Source organism: Aethalodelphis obliquidens, unplaced genomic scaffold (genome assembly GCF_003676395.1).
Source record: "Aethalodelphis obliquidens isolate GAN/ISIS:26980383/991018 unplaced genomic scaffold, ASM367639v1 scaffold43, whole genome shotgun sequence".
NCBI classification, from domain to species: Eukaryota; Metazoa; Chordata; class Mammalia; order Artiodactyla; family Delphinidae; genus Aethalodelphis; species Aethalodelphis obliquidens.
Window position 1 is genome coordinate 13,523,668 of NW_020837987.1, and position 20,041 is coordinate 13,543,708.

Here is a 20,041-nt window from a genome sequence, read left to right on the forward strand (position 1 = left end):
CGTGGCCGGTGTTTATGGGCCAAGTCTGGAAATGGCTGCACATGGCTGCCACCGCACTTCCTTGGCCAGAACTCAGTCCCACGGTCCCACATGTAGCTTCAGGGGAGGCTGGAAAAATGTCGTCCTGTCATATTCCCGGTAGAGAAACGAAATGGGGTTGGGTGGACAGTTGCCACTTCCAAGCTTTGCCGCCTTAGTTAGCAACTTTGTTTCTTTGAGCTTCAATTTCCTGCTTTGAAAATAAAGATAACCAACCCTAAGTGGGAAGAGGGAGGGATAAATTAGGAGTTTGGGATTAACAGATACACACTACTATATATAAAAGAGATAAACAGCAAGGACCTACTGTGTAGCACAGGGAACTATATTCAATATCTTGTAATAACCTACAATGGAAAAGAATCTGAAAAAGATATATATATAAAATATCTGAATCACTTTGTTGTACACCTGAAACTAACACAAGATTGTAAATCAACTATACTTCAATTTTAAAAAAACATAACCAATCCTAACTTCTGTGCTGTGTGAGGAATCCATGCATTAAACATATGTAGCAAATTGTACAATAATGCAGCCATTATGAATTTGATTGTATCCCCCCTTCACCCCTCCCCACTTCTGATTAATTTGCCCAATTCTTCCAACAGGCACAAACTGGATGATTGAGATCCTCAGCTTAATCCTAAAGGACGGGGACCCCTCCTGGATCCGCTCAGTGCCCATTTGGAAGCGGTCGCCCTGGTGTGAGGCCATCATGGGTGCCTTCAACCTCCCCGACCAGCCCAGCCCTCGCCTCATGAGTTCTCACCTCCCCATCCAGCTCTTCACCAAGGCCTTCTTCAACTCCAAGGCCAAGGTGCGGGAGGATGGAGGGGAGTGTGTGTTGGTGGGGCAAAGTATAACTAACTGATGAACTCAGCACCTATTTATTGAGGACCTACTGTGTGCCCGGCCCTGATCTAGAACAGCAGCAAATACACACCCAAGGAACACCTGCCTTATGAGCCCACATTCTAAAGGGGACAGACAAAGAATAGATGGAGTAAATAAGGAAAAGATCGAATACATCCAAGGTGATCAGTTCACATCGAGAAGGAGGGGAACGTGGGGGTTAGAGTTAGGGGTACGGGTTGCAATTATAAATAGGGTGGTCAAAGGAGGCCTCAGTAAGAAGGCGTGGATTGAGTAAAGACCTGGGAGGTGAGGGAAGGAAGCCAAAGGGGGTGTCTGGGGGAAGAACATTCCCAGCAGAGGCACGAACAGGTGCAAAGGCCCTGGGGTCGATGTGGCATGCCTGAGGTCCAGCAAGGAGGACTGTGTGGTTGCATCTAAGTGAGCAAGGGAGAGAGGAAGAGAGATGAGGTCAGAGAGGTAACAGGGACCAAAATGTGCAGGGCTGTGGGGAGTTTTCTTGTCGCTGATTGAGACAGGAGCCAGGGGAGGGCTCAGAGCCAAGGAGAAACAGGATCCAACTTAGGTTTTCACAGGCGCCCTCTGGCTGCAAGTCAGGGAACAGACCATCAGGGTGAGGGCAGAAGCCAGGTACCAGGGAGGAGGTGACAATGGAGGCAAACAGGGTGGTGGCCACAGGGAGGTGAAGAAAAATGGCTGGGTTTGGAGTGTATTTGGAAGATGGAACCAGGAAGAGTGGCTGGCAGGTTGGATGTGGGTGTGAGAGAAACAGATGAGTCAAGGGTGACTGCAGGGGGTTTGGTTTAAGCAACTGGGAGGATGGAGCTGCCATGAACTGAGACGAAGAGGTTGCGGAGGAGAGGTTTGGGAGGAAGATGGCTCTGCTGTGACCCATCGACACCCAGGTGGAGGATGCCAATGGGCAGTGAGATAGACAAATCTGGATTTGACAGGAGAGATGTGGGCTGGACACATCTATTTGCAACCTATTGAGATGTGTATATATATATATATATATATATATATATATATATATATATGGAGAGAGACAGAGACAGAGAGAAACAGAGACAGACAGAGAGACAGAGACAGAGAAATTAAAGCCAGGAGACTGGTGGGATCACCAAGGAAGGAAGTGAGTATAGACAGAGAAGAGATCAGATTGCAATCTAGGGGTCCCCAAGACCACCTTCAGGTTCAGTGATTCACTAGAAGGACTCCAGAACTCAGCAAAGCTGTTATACTCACGATTATAGCTTATCACGGAGGAAGGATAGAGATTAAGGTCAATGAAAGGAAGAGGTGGGAATTCCCTGGCGGTCCAGTGGTTAGGACTTTGTGCTCACACTGCCGAGGGCCCAGGTTCAATCCCCAGTCAGGGAACTAAAATCCCACAAGCCGTGTGGCGAGGCAAAAAAAAAAAAAAAGATGAAGGGAAGAGGTGCCTGGGGGAGGATGAGACCAGCCACCAGCTTCAAGTTATCTCTCTCCCAGTGGAGCTGCATGGACAGTGCTCAGTCCTCCAGCAATGACATGTGACAACACACACGGAGTATCACCAAGGAAGCTCACCCGAACCTCGGCATGCAGGGTTTTTGTTGGAGGTTGGCCACATAGCCATGGCTGACCACCTGGGTGGCTGACCTTGGTCCTGGGGAAGGACAGATCTGATGCGGCTGGAGTGGGGTTAGTTGTGGACTATCAAGACGGTAAACAGATTGGAACCAGGTGATCAGGGCCTTGAATGCCAGACCCAGGGTCTGGGACTCCACTCTGGGGCGCTGGAGAGCCAAGGAGGGCATGGTCAGCTCTGGGTACAGAAAGACCCTATGGGGCTGTGTGGAGGCTGGGAGGCAGGGGAGGAGGTTGGGGCCTCCTCTGCAGGAATGGGAAGGAAAGGTGACTGTCCTTCTCTTGGTCAACACCCCTCACCATGATCTCCCTTACCCTGAATCCCAGGCCTTCCTCTTCCACTCTTTATTTCCTGAAGCCAAATTGTCCCTCCACCTGGTCTTGAAACAGTCCCTCTCTTTTCCTAGAATGTGGTTGGAGGGAGCTCTCCCCTCCTGTGGATTGAGGTGAACTGATCTGAACTCCCATTAGCTAGGAAGTCCCTTGAGAAGTCTACCCTGAGTCCGTCCTGCTGCAGGATCAGAAGAGAGAGGTCTTGAGGGCACAAAACCTCGGGGTCTGACATCTTCTCCCCTCTTCCCAACACCCACACACAGGTGATCTACATGGGCCGGAACCCCCGGGACGTGGTGGTCTCGCTCTATCACTACTCCAAGATCGCCAGGCAGTTGAAGGACCCTGGCACGCCTGACCAGTTCCTGAAGAACTTCCTCAAAGGCGAAGGTGAGGACTGGGGCAGAGTGAGGTGGGGGGAGCCCCTAGTGGACAGAGAAGGGATAAGAAGGAGCTGGGGAGAGGCAGGGATGGGGAGCTTGGAGGGAGGCCTCCAGCTCTAAGGAGCAAAAGCCTGGGGCCATGTGGGGCTAGTTGGGCCCCTCTGAGCCCCAGCGGGGGGTGGCCCAGCTGCCCATCCCTCACCCTGCCTGTCTCTCTGCCCTCAGTGCAGTTCGGCTCCTGGTTCGACCACATTAAGGGCTGGATTCGGATGCAGGGCAAAGAGAACTTCTTGTTTATCACCTACGAGGAGCTGCAGCAGGTGATTCCCCCTCCCGCACCTCCACCCAGCGCCCCCTCACTCCTCCCTTCTTCACGCCCTCCAGCTCCCCTTCCCAGATGGCAGAGAGCTAAGGAGAAAAGGCAAGTGGGGAAGGAGGATTCGGAATGTGTGTGGGCACGATTTTCAGAATGGTGGTCAGGGGAGAGCCATGGAGCTATCTGGGGAAAAGTGTTTTGGGCAGAGGGAAGAGCCAGTGCAAAGGCCCTGAGGTGAGAGTGTGATTGATGTGTTCCAAGGAGAGCAAAGAGGCTGGAGTGGCCAGAGCTGAGAGGGGGTAGGGTGGGAAATGAAGGCACAGAGGGGATGGGACCCACAGTGAGGATTTTGGCTTTTCTCTGAGTAGGTGGGAGCTACAGGTGGCCTCTGAGCAGGGGACGTGATAGGTTAAATGAGACGATACAAAACTGTGACCCATGGGAAGTGATGATGGTTTCACTACGGTTGTGACCTGAAAGGCAGAGGGAAGCAGTGGAAGGAGACAGCCTTTGGAGGCAGACGGGGAGCCTGTCTGGACCCCGTCAAACATCCCTGGGGCAGGCACCTGGGAGAGAGAGGCCTTCTGGCTGGGGCAATCAGGAAGGGCTGCCTGGAAGAAGGGACCATGCAGAATGACTATGACTTTGCCCGGCTGTAAGGAGGACGCTGGGCTTCCAGATGGACCAATCCACAGTGAACGTGTCCAACTCTTCTGTGTTCTTAACAAAGATCTGTTCTGAGAGGCTGGGAATCTAAGCGGTTCCCAATACGTGTTCCTTCACCAACGGCCCCAGACAGGTTCTCTTCCTGTGTGTGCATTTCATGTATTTTTCGTATCCTCCTTTTTGTTGGTACTTTGTGTAGCAGAAAGAGCCTGGATTTTGGTGTTCAAAAAGCCATTAAAACCCTCTTTAAAATCTCAGAGCCTCAGAGGTCTCATTCTTAAAATGGGTGGAAAATGCTGGCTCAGAGGGTTCTTAAGGACCACAGTACCTGGCTTTGGCATATTGTAACCGTCTGACAAGGTACAGCAAAGTGTTAGTATAGTGTGCCAAAGTAAGAGTAATTAGGTTCTGAGCAAGGGCCTATCTGATTAATAATAACCATAATAGCCAACGTTTCCGCCTCTCAAACTGCAAAATATGGTAATTTTTAAATGGTTCACCCCAATATTATTATCGCCCCCATTTTATAGAGGAGGAAAGTGGGGGCTTATAACCTCGAGAGAGTTGAGAAGCTGCCTGAGGCGCACAGCTCTTCACTGCAGACCCCATGGGTTTGTTTTTTTTTTTTTTCCACCCTGGTAAATCTCTTTTGATGGAAAGATCTAGAAAAGATTTCGGCATCACCCCTCCCCTCTGTTTTCCATCAAGCTTTGTTCTCTGAACCAAAAACTGGGCCACGCAGCCTGACCGAGCTTCTGGGCTGCCCCTGAGTGTGAGGAGCTGCCAACATGTTAGAATTTCTGGGACACGTCAGTGGTTCAAGAGGATAAAGGGATGGAGGCTTATGAAACCAAGAATGACCTGGAAAATCTGGGCCGTGGGGTCGGTGGAACTGACCAGAAGGCTGACTGTGCCGGGCGCTGCGTATCAGGGAAGTCAGGGAGATAGAAGAGAGGATTGTGGGCTTTGGAGACTCAAATCTGAGCTCCTCCTTGGCTGTGTGACCCTGGAAAGTGTCTTCCCCTCTCTGGGCCTCCATTTACTGATGGGGGTAATGACAGCCCTCTGCCAGGCTATTGGGAGGATTGGCAAAATACACATGAGGGGCTTGGACTAGAGATCGGTACACAGTAGGTGCTTAATCCACAGTGACTGGAACCGTCAGTCATGAGGGAGGTGATACTTGAGCTGCATCTGGACGGGTAAGTTCGTCAGGTGGAGAAGGGTGGTGCAGGGCACTCCTGGCAGCCCCATGCCAAGGCCTGCAGGGAGGAAAGCACAGGGAAGGAGAGGAAAGACCAGGCCATGCCTGTCCTTAAAAGTGAGGCCTGGGGACTGGGGCCCTGGGAAGCCACAGGAGGGCTGGGAACAGGGGAGGGGCAGGGTGAGCTCTGGGTGTGAGGGACTGGAGGCAGGGAGGCCGGGGAGGAGGGTGAGGCGAGGGTCCAGAGGGAGAGGACAAGGCCTGGCCAGTGCTAGGGGCTGTGGGGACACAAAGGGGGGGATATGGCAGAGAGTTGAAGCAGGAGAGACTGGGCTGTTGACTGACAGGGGCAAGAGGGGGAAGGGGCAAGGGGAGGTTAGGCCGGGCCAGGAGTCTGGCTGTTCTGGGATGGGGACCTGGGGTGGGGGGCAGTTTGGGGCGCAGACCAGTCGACACCCGTTTCAAACCTGAAAGAGGGTGACTCTCCATAAGATGCTGGACTGACCTCTGCCCCCTGCTGTGACCTCTGACCCAGGCCCACCCCTTCCCTCCCACCCACAGAACCCTCCAAAACCCCACACTGTCAAAAACCTTCAGAGGCCATAGCCCAACCCTTCGGCTTGGAGGTGAGGAAACTGAGGCAAAGAGGCAGAATCACCCAGATTCCAGGTCTGGGTTGGGAGTCAGGCAAATGAACTCTGGGACTGATGCTCCTTCCTGGTCTGGGCTCCCCTCCCTCCGCTGACTCATCCCCTGACCCCTCTCCCCTGCCCCCAGGATCTCCACAGTTCCGTGCAGCGCATCTGTCAGTTCCTGGGCCGGCCGCTGGGCGAGGAAGCGCTGGAGTCCGTCGTGGCGCACTCGGCCTTCAAAGCCATGAAAGCCAACACCATGTCCAACTTCTCCCTGCTGCCCCCCAGCCTGCTGGACCAGAGCCATGGTGCCTTCCTCCGGAAAGGTGAGGGGACTCTGGAGTTCCAAGCCCCGTTAGGCCACTGCCTGGCTGTGTGTCTTGGGCCAGTTATTTAACCTCTCTGGGCCTGTCTCCCCAGCTGTTACATGGGGATGCTCCAACAGGGCTGCCTTCATGGGGTCACTGTGGACCCATGAATCCACACACAGGGCTTAGCACGGGGCCTGGCACACAGCTGGTGCTGCGGATGTGCCTGCCGTCTCAGACCCACCACTCCCAGAGAGCTCCCCGTGGGAAGAAGACGCATCAGGGCGTTGCCATAGCCAGCTCTGAACGCTGTGAGGCTATCTGGAGTCCTTGGGAATCCTTCTTAGCATTAAAGTTCACCCCAGAAATATTCAAGTGTTGGGTTACAGGCTGAGGGTGGGAGTGTATTAGTTTTCTATTTCTGCTGGAACCAAATACCACAAACTGTGTGCCTTAAAAAACCACACACATTCAGGGCATTTCCTGGCAGTCCAGTGGTTAGGACTCACTGCCGTGGCCCCGGGGTTGGGGAACTAAGATCTCGCACGGTGCAGCCAAAAAAAGAAAAAAAAAAAGAAAAGATTAAAAAGAAAACCACACACATTCACTCCCTTACCATTCTGGATGTCAGAGGTCCAAAATCAGCCTCACTGGGCTAAAATTAAAGTGTCAGTACCGTGTTCTTTCTGGAGACTCTAGGGGAGAATTGGTTCCCGGCCTTTACAGTTTCCAGACCCGCCTGCATCCCTTGGCTCGTGGCCCCTTCCTCCACCTTCAAAAACATCTTCTACTCTCTGACGCTGACCCTCCTGCATCCTCTTATAAGGATGTTTGCCATTAAGCGTCAAGATCTTTAACTTAATCACATCTGCGAAGTCCCTTTTGCCGTGTCAGGTCACATATTCATAGGTTCTAAGGGTTAGGTCGTGGACATCTTGGTGGGAGCTCATTATTCAGCCCACCACAGGGAGCCCCCCAGACCTCACTAGGGGTGTCATGTAATGTGGTATATTTGTTAAAATTCAAAATACTGTGATCCACGGGGAGGGGGAAGGGTAAGCTGGGATGAAGTGAGAGAGTGACATGGACATATATACACTACCAAATGTAAAATAGCTAGTGGGAAGCAGCTGCGTTGCACAGGGAGATCAGTTCCGTGCTTAGTGACCACCTAGAGGGGTGGGATAGGGAGGGTGAGAGGGAGGGGATATGGGCATACATGTATACATATAGCTGATTCACTTTGTTATACAGCAGAAACCAACACAACATTGTAAAGCATTTATACTCCAATAAAGATGTTAAAAAAAAAAATACTGTGATCCAAATGACTTTGGCCCCAGGATTCCAGGTAAAGGCTAGTGGCCCTGGTTATCCCATGCGATAAGAAACTTGAGGGATCTGAGTGCTCACCTCGGGGCACAGAGAACTAGCAAAGTCATGCCCCTTACCTTCTCGGTTGCTGTGAGGGGCTAAGGAGTGAATCCTGGCAAACCGCCAGCATGCACTTTCCCCACTAAGTGCAGGGAAAGCACTGGTTCCCAGTGTCAGAGCAATACTGAAGGTAGTGGAGGCGTTGGAACACTGGAGCGAGGAAGCCCTGTTCTAGCAAGGGAGGTGAGGGACAGGGCACAGGGGAGGTGATACAGGGGCTGGGAAGGATGTGCAGGAATGCTAGGTGAGGAGGCGGATGTTCTGGGTAGAGATTTAAGAGGTCGGTGGAGGAAGGTAGGAGGTCTGCTGGAGGGAGGAGTAGGGCAGGAGGAAGCTGAGGGAGGGAGGGGGCAAGAATGGCGCCCAGGGGTCTGGCCAGGCGACTGGTTGCCAGTGTAAGTAAGTGTCAGCCATCATCGCAGGAGGGAAAGGGGTTAAAAATGGAGATGGAGGGGGCCGGGGGAAGGCCAGCGCTTCTTGCAAAGGGAACGCCATAGGCAAAGGACAGGAGGTGGGAAAGAAGGTGCTGGGATCTTGGGGGCGGGGGACGATGCTCTGGATACTCCTCACCTCGGCCGTCCCTCCCTTCCCTCCAGGGATCTGCGGTGACTGGAAGAACCACTTCACGGTGGCGCAGAGCGAAGCCTTCGACCGAGTCTACCGCGAGCGGATGCGGGGGCTGCCGACCTTCCCCTGGGACATGGACCCCGAGGACGCCGGTCCGGACCCCGACCCCAGTCCCGACCCGAGTCCCAGCCCAGACCAGGCCTCCGAGCCACCCCATCCGTGACCCTGAGAATAAACGCATCGCTACTGCCCCGGCTCCTCGATGCGCCTTGGAGGTGGCGTGCCGCAGGCGGGCGGCAGGGGGCGCGCGAGGGCGGACGGGGCGCCTCTGCCGGCCACCGAGGCCGGGGTGGGGACACGAGCAGGGCACCCAAGGCCTGGGGAGGGCGAGGTCCGCTAACCCACCTGGCACGCCAGTGGGGTCGGTGATTCAGAAGCCTCTCCCAGAGGCAAAGGTGGGGGAAGGGAGGCCAGCACTGGGCACCTGACCCCCCTAGGGTCAGGGTGCTGCAGCCCAGACCCCTGGATCCTTGGGAAGCAGAGTGATGCCGACCAGGGCCCCTGGCTCCTTGGGGAGGAGGGTGTTGGCGCCCCGGACTTCTGGGTCTGAGGGAGTAGGGGGGTCAGGTCTGGACTCCTGGGTCTCCAATGAGACTGTGGAAATGCAAGTTTCTGGCACGAAGCAGCTTTATTCTGAGCAGGGGTAAAAGGCAGCCCTAACAGCTCCCCCCTTAGCGCCCACAAAACAGTTCCAGCACCTGCTGGGTCCCTCTCCATGGCCCTGACCTGTTCCCCAACAGGCGTATCCTCACCAATTTCCGGTCCCTCATGATTCAGCTCGGCTCCCCTGGTCGGGTTCTCTCCTCTCCCCGGCCAAGCTCAGTTTACCCACAGCTCCCGAGCATGGCAGGTGCAGGAAGCCTCCCCTCAGCCCCAGGGACGCCCCATCTTCACTCCACACAATTCCAGCATGGGGGCCACTCAGCCAGGCCTCTCCTCAGAGAAGTTCTGACCTGGCCGGAACACGATGTGTGCTGTTCTAGGATGCCAGCTAGTGGAGACCTTATGCCCATTTTCTAGGCTGTGACAATGAGGTCTAGAGTGAGCACCGGGCTTGTCCAAGTTCTAGAACAAGTGAAAAGAAAAGAAAAAACAAAAAAAATCCCTTCCACTTCCCAGACACTGAGGTCAGAGCCTTGTTCAAGGTACAACAGTGAGGCAGGGGGGCTTTGAGCAACAGTTGTCCGACTGTCTTGGGACGGGGCCAGCCCCATTTGGCTTCGGCTCCTGTCAGCGCCGCCCCCTGAGTCCTGGCTGGGCGGCCCGGTCTGGCTGCCGGATGCCTCTGGGTTCTGGGAGTTTGGAGGCAGCATCTTCACCAAACCGCCTTCGGGTCGGGGACGGATGGTGGAGGCGGCGGGCAGGGATGAGAGGCAAGGGGCCACCCCAGGGCTGGGACGGGGCCAGCGGACCGGAGTCCGCCTCACCACCGGGGGCCCCTCCAGCGCCCCGCTGCCTCATCAGAGCCTTGGCTGGGGTGTCCTTGGAGCCCCAGAACTTCTTGAGCTGTGGAGGGAAAGAGAGGGAGGTGAGAGGAGGCACTTGGGGGCCCAGAGGAGGAAGGAGGTGAGACCGGAGGGAGGTGATGACGGAGGGGAGGGTGTGAAACTCCGAGGGGTCTCCAGAACCAGGAAGGAAGTGAGTGGGGAGGCCAGGGACGCCCAGACCTACAGAAGGGGCAAGGAGCTGCGTCCCCATGCGCAGCTTTGCAGTGGGGAGGAACAGGAAGCAGCCGGCAGCTTCATGGGGGGAGCAAATATTTGCCAAGGGAGTTGATGCTGGATGAGGGCGGCTCAGGATGGGGGAGAAGTGAGGACCTGGCCCTTGCCCATCCCTCTTCTCCCCTTGACCCGGGTGGAGGGAGATGATTCCTGGGACTTTCTCCCTCACTCTCCAGAGAGTCCTTGAGCTCCCACTTAGCAGATGGGGAAACTGAGGCTCAGAGGGGGCACAGCTCGCAGAGGAACTGACCCCAGGTCTGTCTGGATCCAAGGAGAATCCACCGGTTTCTCCCACGTGGCTCTGCTCTTACCCTCTCCATAGCCCACTTCACAGTTGAGGACACTGAGGGCCCGCCCAGGGTTCCCCAGAGAACTGGGGCAGGCTCTGCTGGAACCCCAGTGTCTAAGCAGCTGGGGGAAGGGAGGGGAAACCCCCCTGACCTTCCCTAATCCCCTCCCCAATACCCCTAGCACACTCGAATCTAGGAAGCCAGCAAGCAGAGCATTTAAAAGTCTTGCCTGGGAGGCAACCAGGGCTAAGGTCCAATTCCTCCCTGGTGCCTCAGTTTCCCCATCTGTGAAATGGGTGGGTGGAGAGCTGTAATCACATCCACCTCATAGGGTTACATTTAACCACCTCTGCGAAAGCGCTTGGCACGGGGCCTGGCACGTGGCAAGGTGCCCGCAAAAGATCGTTGCTTTGACTTGGGCAAGTTAAACACAACCTCTCTGAGCCTCAGCTTTCCCATCCATAAAAGTGAGTGTAATAAGAGTATCGCTTCATTGCCCTGGGAAGATATCAGGAAATCAAAATAAATTCCACTTTGGGAATTTATTGTAATGATGGTGATTATTCTATTTCTTTCGATTTCATTGACTCCTCCTCCCAAGCAAACTGAGGATGGGGACACTAGCTCAGCCCATTTCCTTGATGAGAACACTGAGGTTCAGAGAAGGCATTTCTCCCCCTCCCACGCCCGGAGCTCTCACAGTTGGTGTATCTTGCCAGGTTTCACACCCAGGGCTCTCGGGGTCTCTGCCCAGTGTTACCAGGCGCTCCCCTGCCCAGCACACAGTAGGGATACAGGAAGTGGACGATGCGATTATGAACGCAGGGGAGCAGTTTTGTTTTTCCCCGCCCCACCCCACCCCCGGGGCCAGGCATATCGCAGGCGCTCACATGCCTCTATCCTCTTCCAGCTATTCTCTCTCAGGCCAGCCACCAGGTCTCACCTCATTGTCACCGTCACTAGAGCCTGACAGCTGGGACAGGCGGCTCAGGTCCCATAGGGAGCGGCTGTGCTGGGCGAGGGGGCCACTGGGGGTCCAGGCTCGCTGTACACTCCTCAGGATGTCGCTAAGAGCTGGCCCTGGCTTGGCCAGGGTCTCCTGCCTGTCCCCCTCGAAGACTCGGCAGGCGGCCAGGCGTTGGGCCAGCGAGCCATCAGGCAGTGGTGGCGGCAACAGGGGGGCCACGGAGCAGCGGCGGGCCACGTGATGCGGGCTGTAGGCCAGCTGCAACCCCCCCAGGGCTCTGACAAAGGGACCCGGGGTGGGCGCGGGCGGGAGCGGCCAGGAGGCCGCATAGAGTGTCCGGAACTCTCGGCTGAAGGCATCGGCGATCTCACCGGTCAGCAGGGTCACCAGGCCACGGTGCAGGCGTGAGTCACTCCATGTGAAGCTGGGGGGCACAGAGGTGGGGGTCAGGATCTCCAAGCATCCCCAGAAGCCTGGTCTGGCCCCCATCACCAGGCCCCAACCTGGTCCCAGGGCGGGCTCTGTGACCTCCGCCAAGTCCTGCCATCCCTCTGGCCTCAACATGCACCTCTGTAGAATGGGAACAATGAAGTACCTACCCCAGAGGGTTGATGTGAAGACCACATCAGTTAACATACTTAAATGATCATCTGGAATCAGACTTGAGTTTAAACCTGGCCTCTGCCTTGTCCCCATGGAGGGATGCCTCAGTTTCCCCCTCTGGAGAGAGATGGGATTCTGACACCCTCAGGGACTGAAGACTCAGCTGCTTCCTACAGTGATTGCCATTTATTAAGTGCTTGCTGTGTGCCAGGCTCTAGGTGTGCCTGCTCCCTGCCTCAGTTTGTTCATCTGTAATATGGAGCTAAAACGTAGGAAGATTAGAATCAGAGAACATGGGTCAGGCCTCCGGCCCGGGGCCTGGTAGGTGCCCAGCATTAAAAGCCTGCGAGCTGTGGTGAGCTGTGCCCTTACTATCGCTGTGACCACAGTGGCTGTGACTTAAAGCATTGAGCACAGGGCTTGGTACACAGCAGGTGCTCAGTAAATGCTCTCTTGAATTAAATGAACCTGGACCCTTGTCCTGGCTCAGGGGACCTTGGACATATCAATTTTCCTTCCTGAGCTTCACTCGGTTTGCCCATCAGAAAAACAGGCTCGCCCCGGGCTGTGTATCTTGCACGTGGCGGGACAGCACCCAGCGCCCGGCAGAGCGGATGAGTTCGCAGCCGAGATGATGAAAGTTGGTCTGAGCTTCCTTACCTAGGTGGAGCGGCAGTGTCCTTGCTCCCGGGCAGGTCGGCCGGCCAGCCTGCCCCTCAGATTGTGACACCCCTCCCCCACCTATGACCTCACCCCCAGAGCAGTCAGTGGGAACCCTGGGTGGGGTCTGTGAGGTCACCCCATTCCGCTCCACAAAGTCTCTTGTCAGGCAGCGGCCACTGGCTCATCTCCATCCCGGTGGAGTTTCTGAGACCCAAGGACCGGAGAGCCGTGGTCACAACAGAGCTTCCGAGAGGGATGCAGAGCACTGGGAACCGAGGACACGCCAGGTGCTGATCCTGGGAGACCAGAACCAGGGGTACAAGCCTTGCGGGCGTGAGGAGTGCCATTCAGCAGTTCCGGGAGGCCCAGGAAGCCTACTGCCTGGCTTGGGCACCGTCACCGCCGCCAGGCCACCATGGTCCTCGGCTGGCTGCTGCTTCTGGTGATGGCTCTGCCCCCAGGCACGACGGGCAACAAGGACTGCGTCTTCTGTGAGCTGACCGACTCCACGATCTGTCCCAGCATGCACATGCGCTGTGGTGATGACGAGGACTGCTTCACGGGCCATGGGGTGGCCCCCGGCGTCAGCCCCATCACCAACAAAGGCTGCGTGCCGGCCACCTCGTGTGGCCGCGAGGAGCCCGTCAGCTACATGGGCGTCACCTACAGCCTCACCACCAACTGCTGCACCGGCCACCTGTGTAACAGGGCCCCCCACCCCACAGGCGGCCGGATGGCACGGGCCACCACCGGCCTGGCGCTGGGCGCGCTGCAATTGCTCCGACATTTGCTGTGACCAACCTGGAGGGCAGGGCCCAGGACTGGTCTCCCGCCTGCGCTGCCCCCCCATGCCCCCTGCCTCCATCCCCTTCCCCTGTCAAATGGCCAGAGGCCCTGGACAACCCCTTGTGGCCCTGGCCTCATCGTTCTAGGGCTGTCACCAGAGCCCAGCGCCCGGCGAAGCATCCTCAAGCCTGATTTAGTGGTGGGGAACCAGGCCCTATGGGTTTGACTGTGCTGTTGTATTTCATTGGTTCTAAGATGCGTATCATTTCACATTCTGATCAGGATGTTTCTTTGCTTTGGTGGTACCTTAGAGTCTATGAAATATGGTAAAAAACAAATAATAAACGACAGCTGACGTTTATGGAGCACTTCTTATGTTCCATGCCAGGCATCGTTATCTCATTGAATCCCCAAGTGAAGCTGGGAACGCGGATTCTCTTCAAAACCTCCCAGTCTTGGGAATTCCCTGGCGGTCCAGTGGTTGGGAATCTGCGCTTTCGTTGCCAAGGGCCCGGGGTTCAATCCCTGGTTGGGGAACTAAGATCCCGCAAGCTGCGTGTTGCAGACAAAAAAAAAAGAAAAAAAGGGCTTCCCTGGTGGCGCACTGGTTGAGAATCTGCCTGCTGATGCAGGGGACACGGGTTCGAGCCCTGGTCTGGGAAGATCCCACATGCCGCGGAGCAACTAGGCCCGTGAGCCACAACTACTGAGCCTGCGCGTCTGGAGCCTGTGCTCCGCAACAAGAGAGGCCGCGATGAAGAGGGGCCCCCGCTCGCCGCAACTAGAGAAAGCCCTCGCACAGCAACGAAGACCCAACACAGCCAAAAATAAATAAATAAATAGATAGATAGATAGATAAAAGAGCCAAGCATTTGAAGCCCTTTAAAAAAAAAAAAAAAAAAACAACCCCCCAGTCTCGGTGCTAGCGGTTCTCAAAGTGTGGTCCCTGGGCTAGCAGCATCAGTATCATCGACCGGGAACTTGCTAGAAATGCCAATTCTCGGGCCCCATCCCAGCCCGGCTGAAAAGGAGCAGGGCTCAGAAATCTGTTTGCTTTTTTTTTTTAACAAGTCGTCCAGGTGATTCTGATGCCTGCTCAAGGTTCAAAGCCAGCAGCCTAGAGCAAAGGTCATCAAGTGGGCACTTCCGCCCCTCAGGGGGCACCGGGCAAAGTCTGGAGACGGTTTGCGTAGTTGTACTTGGGGAAGGGGGAACGCTACCAGCATCTCCTGGGTAGAGGGCAGTTCAGCCCAGGAAAGCCCCCCCACAGCACAGAGTCCTCCGGTTCCGAATGTGAGTAGTGCCTCCGTTGAGAAACCTTGCTGTAGACGCACTCACTGAACCATCCCATTGTCTAGAGGGCGAAACTGGGGCACAAAGAGGGGAAGTCAGTTATGCAAAGTCACACAGCCAGTAACTGTCCGAGCTAGGATTTGACCCCAGGCCATCTGACCCGGAGTCCACGTGCCCCCTGACATGCTGTTCCCAGGAAGTAAATGCTGCTATTTTCACACTTTCCAGATGGGAAAACTGAGGTTCAGAGTGGGGAAGGCCCAATGTCACAGAACTAAGAAGTCACGGAGCCAGGTTCCAGGGTCAATCAGACCCCAAAGGGAGCAGAGGAGGGACATGAGATGGTCTGAGGGCTGGGCCATTTGCATACCAGCTCTGATTTTTTTTTTTTTTTTTTTTGAGGTACGCGGGCCTCTCACTGTCGTGGCCTCTCCCGTCGCGGAGCACAGGCTCCGGACGCGCAGGCTCAGCGGCCATGGCTCACGGGCCCAGCCGCTCCGCGGCATGTGGGATCTTCCCGGACCGGGGCACAAACCTGTGTCCCCTGCATTGGCAGGCGGACGCTCAACCACTGCACCACCAGGGAAGCCCCCGCTCTGATTTTTGTACAGATGCTCAGAGAGGTGGAGTTGCTCACCCAAGGCAGAGCTCAGACTTCAATCCAGGTTCCCCTGGCTTGGAAACTCCCACACACCAAGTGAGAGCCCAGTTTTCCAGATGAGGAAACACAGGGGTCACAGAGATGAAGACTTACCCCCAAGCCACTAAACAGCCCAGCAGCAGGGCCAGTGCCAGCCTGTTCTGCTACAGGACGCCTCCTCTCCCGAGCAGGAGGTTTAGACCCATTTTACAGATGAGGAAAGAGAGTCTGGGAAAGGGGTTGCCAACTGCTGTCTGAAACCACTGAGGGACAGTTGGGGACAGGAGACCGGGCAGTGTGGTGGTGGTGGGGGTAGCCGCACCTGTAGGATCCTGAGATGACCCTCTCGCCGTCCAGCAGCACAAACTTTTCCCGGACATTGCCGCTCACCTGCCGACACCAACGGCTCTGGAAACTGCAGCCCCGCACGACTCGGATGTCCAGGTTCTGGGGTGGGGGAGGCACGCCTTTGCTCAGGCCGACCCCCCAGACCTCCACCCAGTGCCGAGGGCTCAGGATCCCTACAGGCTGGTCTTAGCTAAGTGGCCCATGACTCTCTGGAAGGTTCTGTCCCAGCTTCCCCAGGGCCTCAGGGGTCTGCTGCAGATATTCCTGACTCAGAGGGACCCCATGAGAAGGCTGACCCCAGTTTCACCCCTGTCATGGGCATCACATCTCAGGGGACCCTCTCAGCTGGCATCCACCTCGATGACCCAGGGTCCCATGGAAGGGTCTTCGTCTGATGCTCCCAGTGCCAGGGCACTGGGGACTCAGGGGTCCCTCCTGCCAGGCCCCTACCTCAGTGGCCCAGGGGTTCACCCCCAGTTGCTGGGCCAGAATCAGGAAGGCAGGCAGCTGCTGGTGGTCTAGGAGCAGGTAGACGGGCACCCAGCGGCGTGTGGCAGCATCCACCAGGTCCGAAAGCAGGTCTGGATCAGTGAAGACATCCATGACCACGGCCACCAGCTGAGGGTGGGGAGAGGGGCTGTGGGTGGAGCCTAGGGCTTAGGGGGACATGCAGAGGGTGAGGTGCTCTGGAGAGTTTAAGGGCCCAGTCTCCATGGGATGTTCAGGGAGCCTGAGGGGGAGACCCCCCAGACATGCACCATGTTCATGCAGCGCCTATGTGTGAATGAGAAGAAAACAGCCCTTCCTCGAGACCCACACCTCTAACTGCTTGAAAACTGTTATCATAAATCACATGTCTGCAACTGTATCCCTTGAGCTGTGACACTGCTACATGGCTGCCCTGCTCCAGAGGACAGTGGGCTGGAGGCCCTCGCAGGGCACTGTGGGCAGCTGCCCACCTGGGTCCTCGGGAGGGATGACCTGCCAGGCCACCAAGGCGAGCTCTGGGGACTGGGGGGTGCTGAAGGCCTGGATCTTGCAGGCGGAAAAAGGTAGTGGTGATGAACCCTGACTCACTGGCCAGACAGCCTTGGTTCAGATGCCCACTCGGCCACGCACAGGCAAGAGACAATCTGCAATGCCTCAGTTTCCCTATCTCCTCAATGGGCACATTAAGTCTCAACCTCACAGGGTCCTCCTGAGGATTAGGCAGGTTAACTCATATAAAGCACTTAGCATGGGAGCAGTAACAGGAAAATTGTTAAAGAATCGGGGGGACTTCCCTGGTGGCGCAGTGGTTAAGAATCCGCCTGCCAATGCAGGGGACATGGGTTCGAGCCCCGGTCTGGGAAGAGCCCACATGCCGCAGAACAACTAAGCCTGTGCACCACAACTACTGAGCCTGCGCTCTAGAGCCCGCGAGCCACAACTGCTGAGCTCACGTGCCGCAACTACTGAAGCCCGCGCGCCTAGAGCCCGTGCGCCACAACAAGAGAAGCCACCGCAATGAGAAGCCCGCGCACCGCAACAAAGAGAAGCCCCCGCTCACCGCAACTAGAGAAAGCCCGCGCGCAGCAACGAAGACCCAACGCAGTTGAAAATAAAATTAAATAAATAAATAAAATATGTAACTAAATAAACTGTTAAAAAAAAAAGTGCTGTCCAGGGGGTGCTGCAGGGGAGACATCTGGGCCCTCCCCGAAAGGAGGATGGAGACCTCCACCCTGGTGGTGGAAGTGGTAGAGGAGATGACTGAGACCAGGGGGGTCATAAGTAGGTCCAAGGGCCATGGATGCCTAAGGCACCCAGGTCCTGGGGAGAAGATGGGACCCCCCCCATATGTAAGAGGGAGAGGATGAGATCTGGGGGGTGTGGATGCCCAAGTCCTGGGGGCTGGGAGGTGTGGATTCCCGGGTTCCAGGGATGTGGACACACAAGTTCCAGGAGGGCACAGCTCAGAATGCCTGGCTCCCAAGTGATGTGTACTCACTCCCACATCTGGGGGCTGGCATGTGAGGATGACCGGGTCTGAGGAAGGGACACTAGGCCCTTGAGGCCCCCACCTTGTGGGCGGCCTGGATTTCCTGGTGCACCAGCTCCTTGAGGGACGGTTGGCCCTCGCCAGGTGGCTGCGTGTACAGCTGTGCCCGGGTGATACCCTTCCAGGCTGAGTCCTCCGGCCAGCCCAGCCGCAGCATGGGCACCGGCTCCTCTGACTGTCCAGGCCAGTAGGTCAGGCTGCCCAAGCCCCCATCGGTGGCGGTGGCTCCCTCTGCTGCCCTGCTAGGCTCCTGCTTCGCTGCCGTCCAGTCCTCAGCCGTCGCCACCAGGCCCCGGAGCTCATCTCCACTCAGGAAGGGCCGCAGCCCCTCGCGCTGCACGCAGGCCTCAAACGCCTCCGCACCCTGGCTCAGCAGAGCCTCCAGCGCCAGCCTCTGGCCCTCGGAATACAGGAAGCTGGGAGTGGCCTCGGTCAGGGGCAGCTGCCCGGCCCCTGACTCTGTTCCTCCCAGTGCTGCCAGCTGGGAGGCTGCCATCAGGCCGTTCAGGTGGGAGGACGGAGAGGCTGGATGTCCAAGGGCTTGGCCGTCTCTGGGCACTGAGCATCTGGGGGTCTCCCGACAGAGTCTGTGTGGCCGTGCAAGGCAGGACAGCCCTAAGTCCAAATGGCTCCCTGCACTGTCCCTGGCTTGCCGTCCTGATAATCAGACTGCCCAAGTGACTAACCACCGGGTGCGTGGCTCTGCTCAGACCAACAGCCCACCGGCCATCTGAGCTTCCTGCCAGCCTCTGATGGTCTGGCTGAGCCTATGACTGGCCCTGCGTGTTGGTCAGGCTGACCACCTGACACTGTCTCCAACTGTGCGATCCATCAGCTGCCCATCTCTGCTCCCCGACACACCAGCCACCTCCAGCCTGCTGGCTACATGATGCCCCAACTGACCCTTCGGCTGGCTCAGGCTGACTTCCCCATCTTCAGGCAACAGGCTGTCTGCCCGTCTCTGAGCACCCAAGTGTCCCTAACTAAAGGCAGGGCGAGATGCCTGTTTCTCCCTGGCAGTCAGCACATCTAACTGACCCTCTCTGGCTGTCTCTTTGTCTGGAAGACACCGATTGCTTCCAACTGACACTCTCAGTATCTGACCGCCGAGTGGGGCACCCAGCTGGCTCCGTTAGAACCGGTTTCTCCCGACAACCAGCTGGCTGGCTCACCAGCGCTCACGGGCTGACCATCCCGGAAGACTTCTCTTTGAATCTCCCCTCTCAGCCTCGGAAGAATGCACTCCAGCCCTAAACCTCGGTATCACCTTCCCCAGCTGGGGAACTAGGTCTGTCTCCTCTGCCGGTTGAGGACTCTGCTCCCTGAGCGTTCACACCCACTCAGGCTGCTGCAGTGGTGGACGCCCTCTACAGGGGGTTTGATTATCATGGAACCAGCCCATCTAGATTGAGGGGCCGACTAACTAGCCACAGTTCCTCAGACGGCTGCCCCTGCCTGTCTCCTGGGCCACCAGGTTGTTTCTGGCTGTCCTCTAATCAATGCTGACTCCAGCCTGGATTTCTGCCTCAATCCCACTATCTCCTGCTATCGGACCATCCACTTATTCCTAAACAAGGAACACCCTGCGTCTCTCCCTCCCAAGACGCCCCTTTGAGGATCCTGACCCTGCCTCTGGTGGGTGGACCCCTGATCCCTGCCAACAAGCAGCCCTCCTTCCAATCCCAGCACCCCGTCTGCTCCCTTCCTCCAGACCGCAGCGACCAGCCCTGCAAAGAGAAGGACGGGGAATAAAGCCAGGCCACTCCCTCTCCCTCCTGCCCTCCCCAGACGCCCCCATTGCGTCCAGGCCTCCAACCCCTACCCCTCCTTCTCTTGCCTTTTCAGAGAACAGTCAGATCAAGGGCCTGGAGACCTCCTTTCATTTCTGCGGCTCTTCCGGCCGCCTCGCCTTATTCACCGGGTTTCTTCCCGGGATCCGGGGACCACGGCCCCTTGTGCAAACACAGGGGTAGGGCCCTCTGGAGACAGAGGACAGTAAGGTCCCAGCTCCAGGAACACACTCAACAGGCTTCGCCCAGAGACTGACGGCCCGCCTGACTCAAGCTTCGGGGGAGGGGGAGCGCATCACCTATTCTTACGTGCCCCCTCCGCCACGGCGGCCCGCCCCATTTATACTTCCTGGTCCAAGCCCCGCCAGCCATCCCGAGCAGAGATCCGGGAGGGGAGTGCGGTTCCTTTAAGAGTAGGCGCGGCTAACTGGAGAAAACAGCAGGTGCTT

General features: G+C 56.7%; 3 protein-coding genes across 3 annotated transcripts in view; 2 read left to right on the forward strand and 1 right to left on the reverse strand.

Annotated features, from left to right (window-relative positions):
* Positions 1-8,639, forward strand: part of SULT2B1 (sulfotransferase family 2B member 1) — a 33,577-nt gene extending 24,938 nt beyond the window's left edge. Inside the window, exons 3-7 of the mRNA XM_027080073.1 lie at positions 651-859; positions 3,144-3,270; positions 3,489-3,583; positions 6,227-6,407; positions 8,420-8,639. Coding sequence (XP_026935874.1) covers positions 651-859; positions 3,144-3,270; positions 3,489-3,583; positions 6,227-6,407; positions 8,420-8,613 — 806 coding nt within the window. The 3' untranslated portion in view covers positions 8,614-8,639. The remainder of the gene's footprint in view (positions 1-650; positions 860-3,143; positions 3,271-3,488; positions 3,584-6,226; positions 6,408-8,419) is intronic.
* Positions 8,640-9,314: 675 nt separating this feature from the next.
* On the reverse strand, positions 9,315-19,526 carry SACK1E (scaffolding CK1 anchoring protein E). Its single transcript, XM_027080081.1, has 5 exons — positions 17,825-19,526; positions 16,212-16,379; positions 15,736-15,860; positions 11,405-11,852; positions 9,315-9,956 (listed from the first exon to the last, which is right to left on the reverse strand). The coding sequence occupies exons 1-5, from the start codon at positions 18,296-18,298 to the stop codon at positions 9,681-9,683; spliced, it is 1,491 nt and encodes a 496-aa protein (XP_026935882.1). The 5' UTR covers positions 18,299-19,526; the 3' UTR covers positions 9,315-9,680.
* SPACA4 (sperm acrosome associated 4) lies at positions 12,941-13,960 on the forward strand. The gene has a single exon (XM_027080080.1). It carries the CDS (start codon positions 13,110-13,112, stop codon positions 13,488-13,490), a length of 381 nt encoding a protein of 126 aa, XP_026935881.1. The 5' UTR covers positions 12,941-13,109; the 3' UTR covers positions 13,491-13,960.
* Positions 19,527-20,041: the final 515 nt, after the last annotated feature.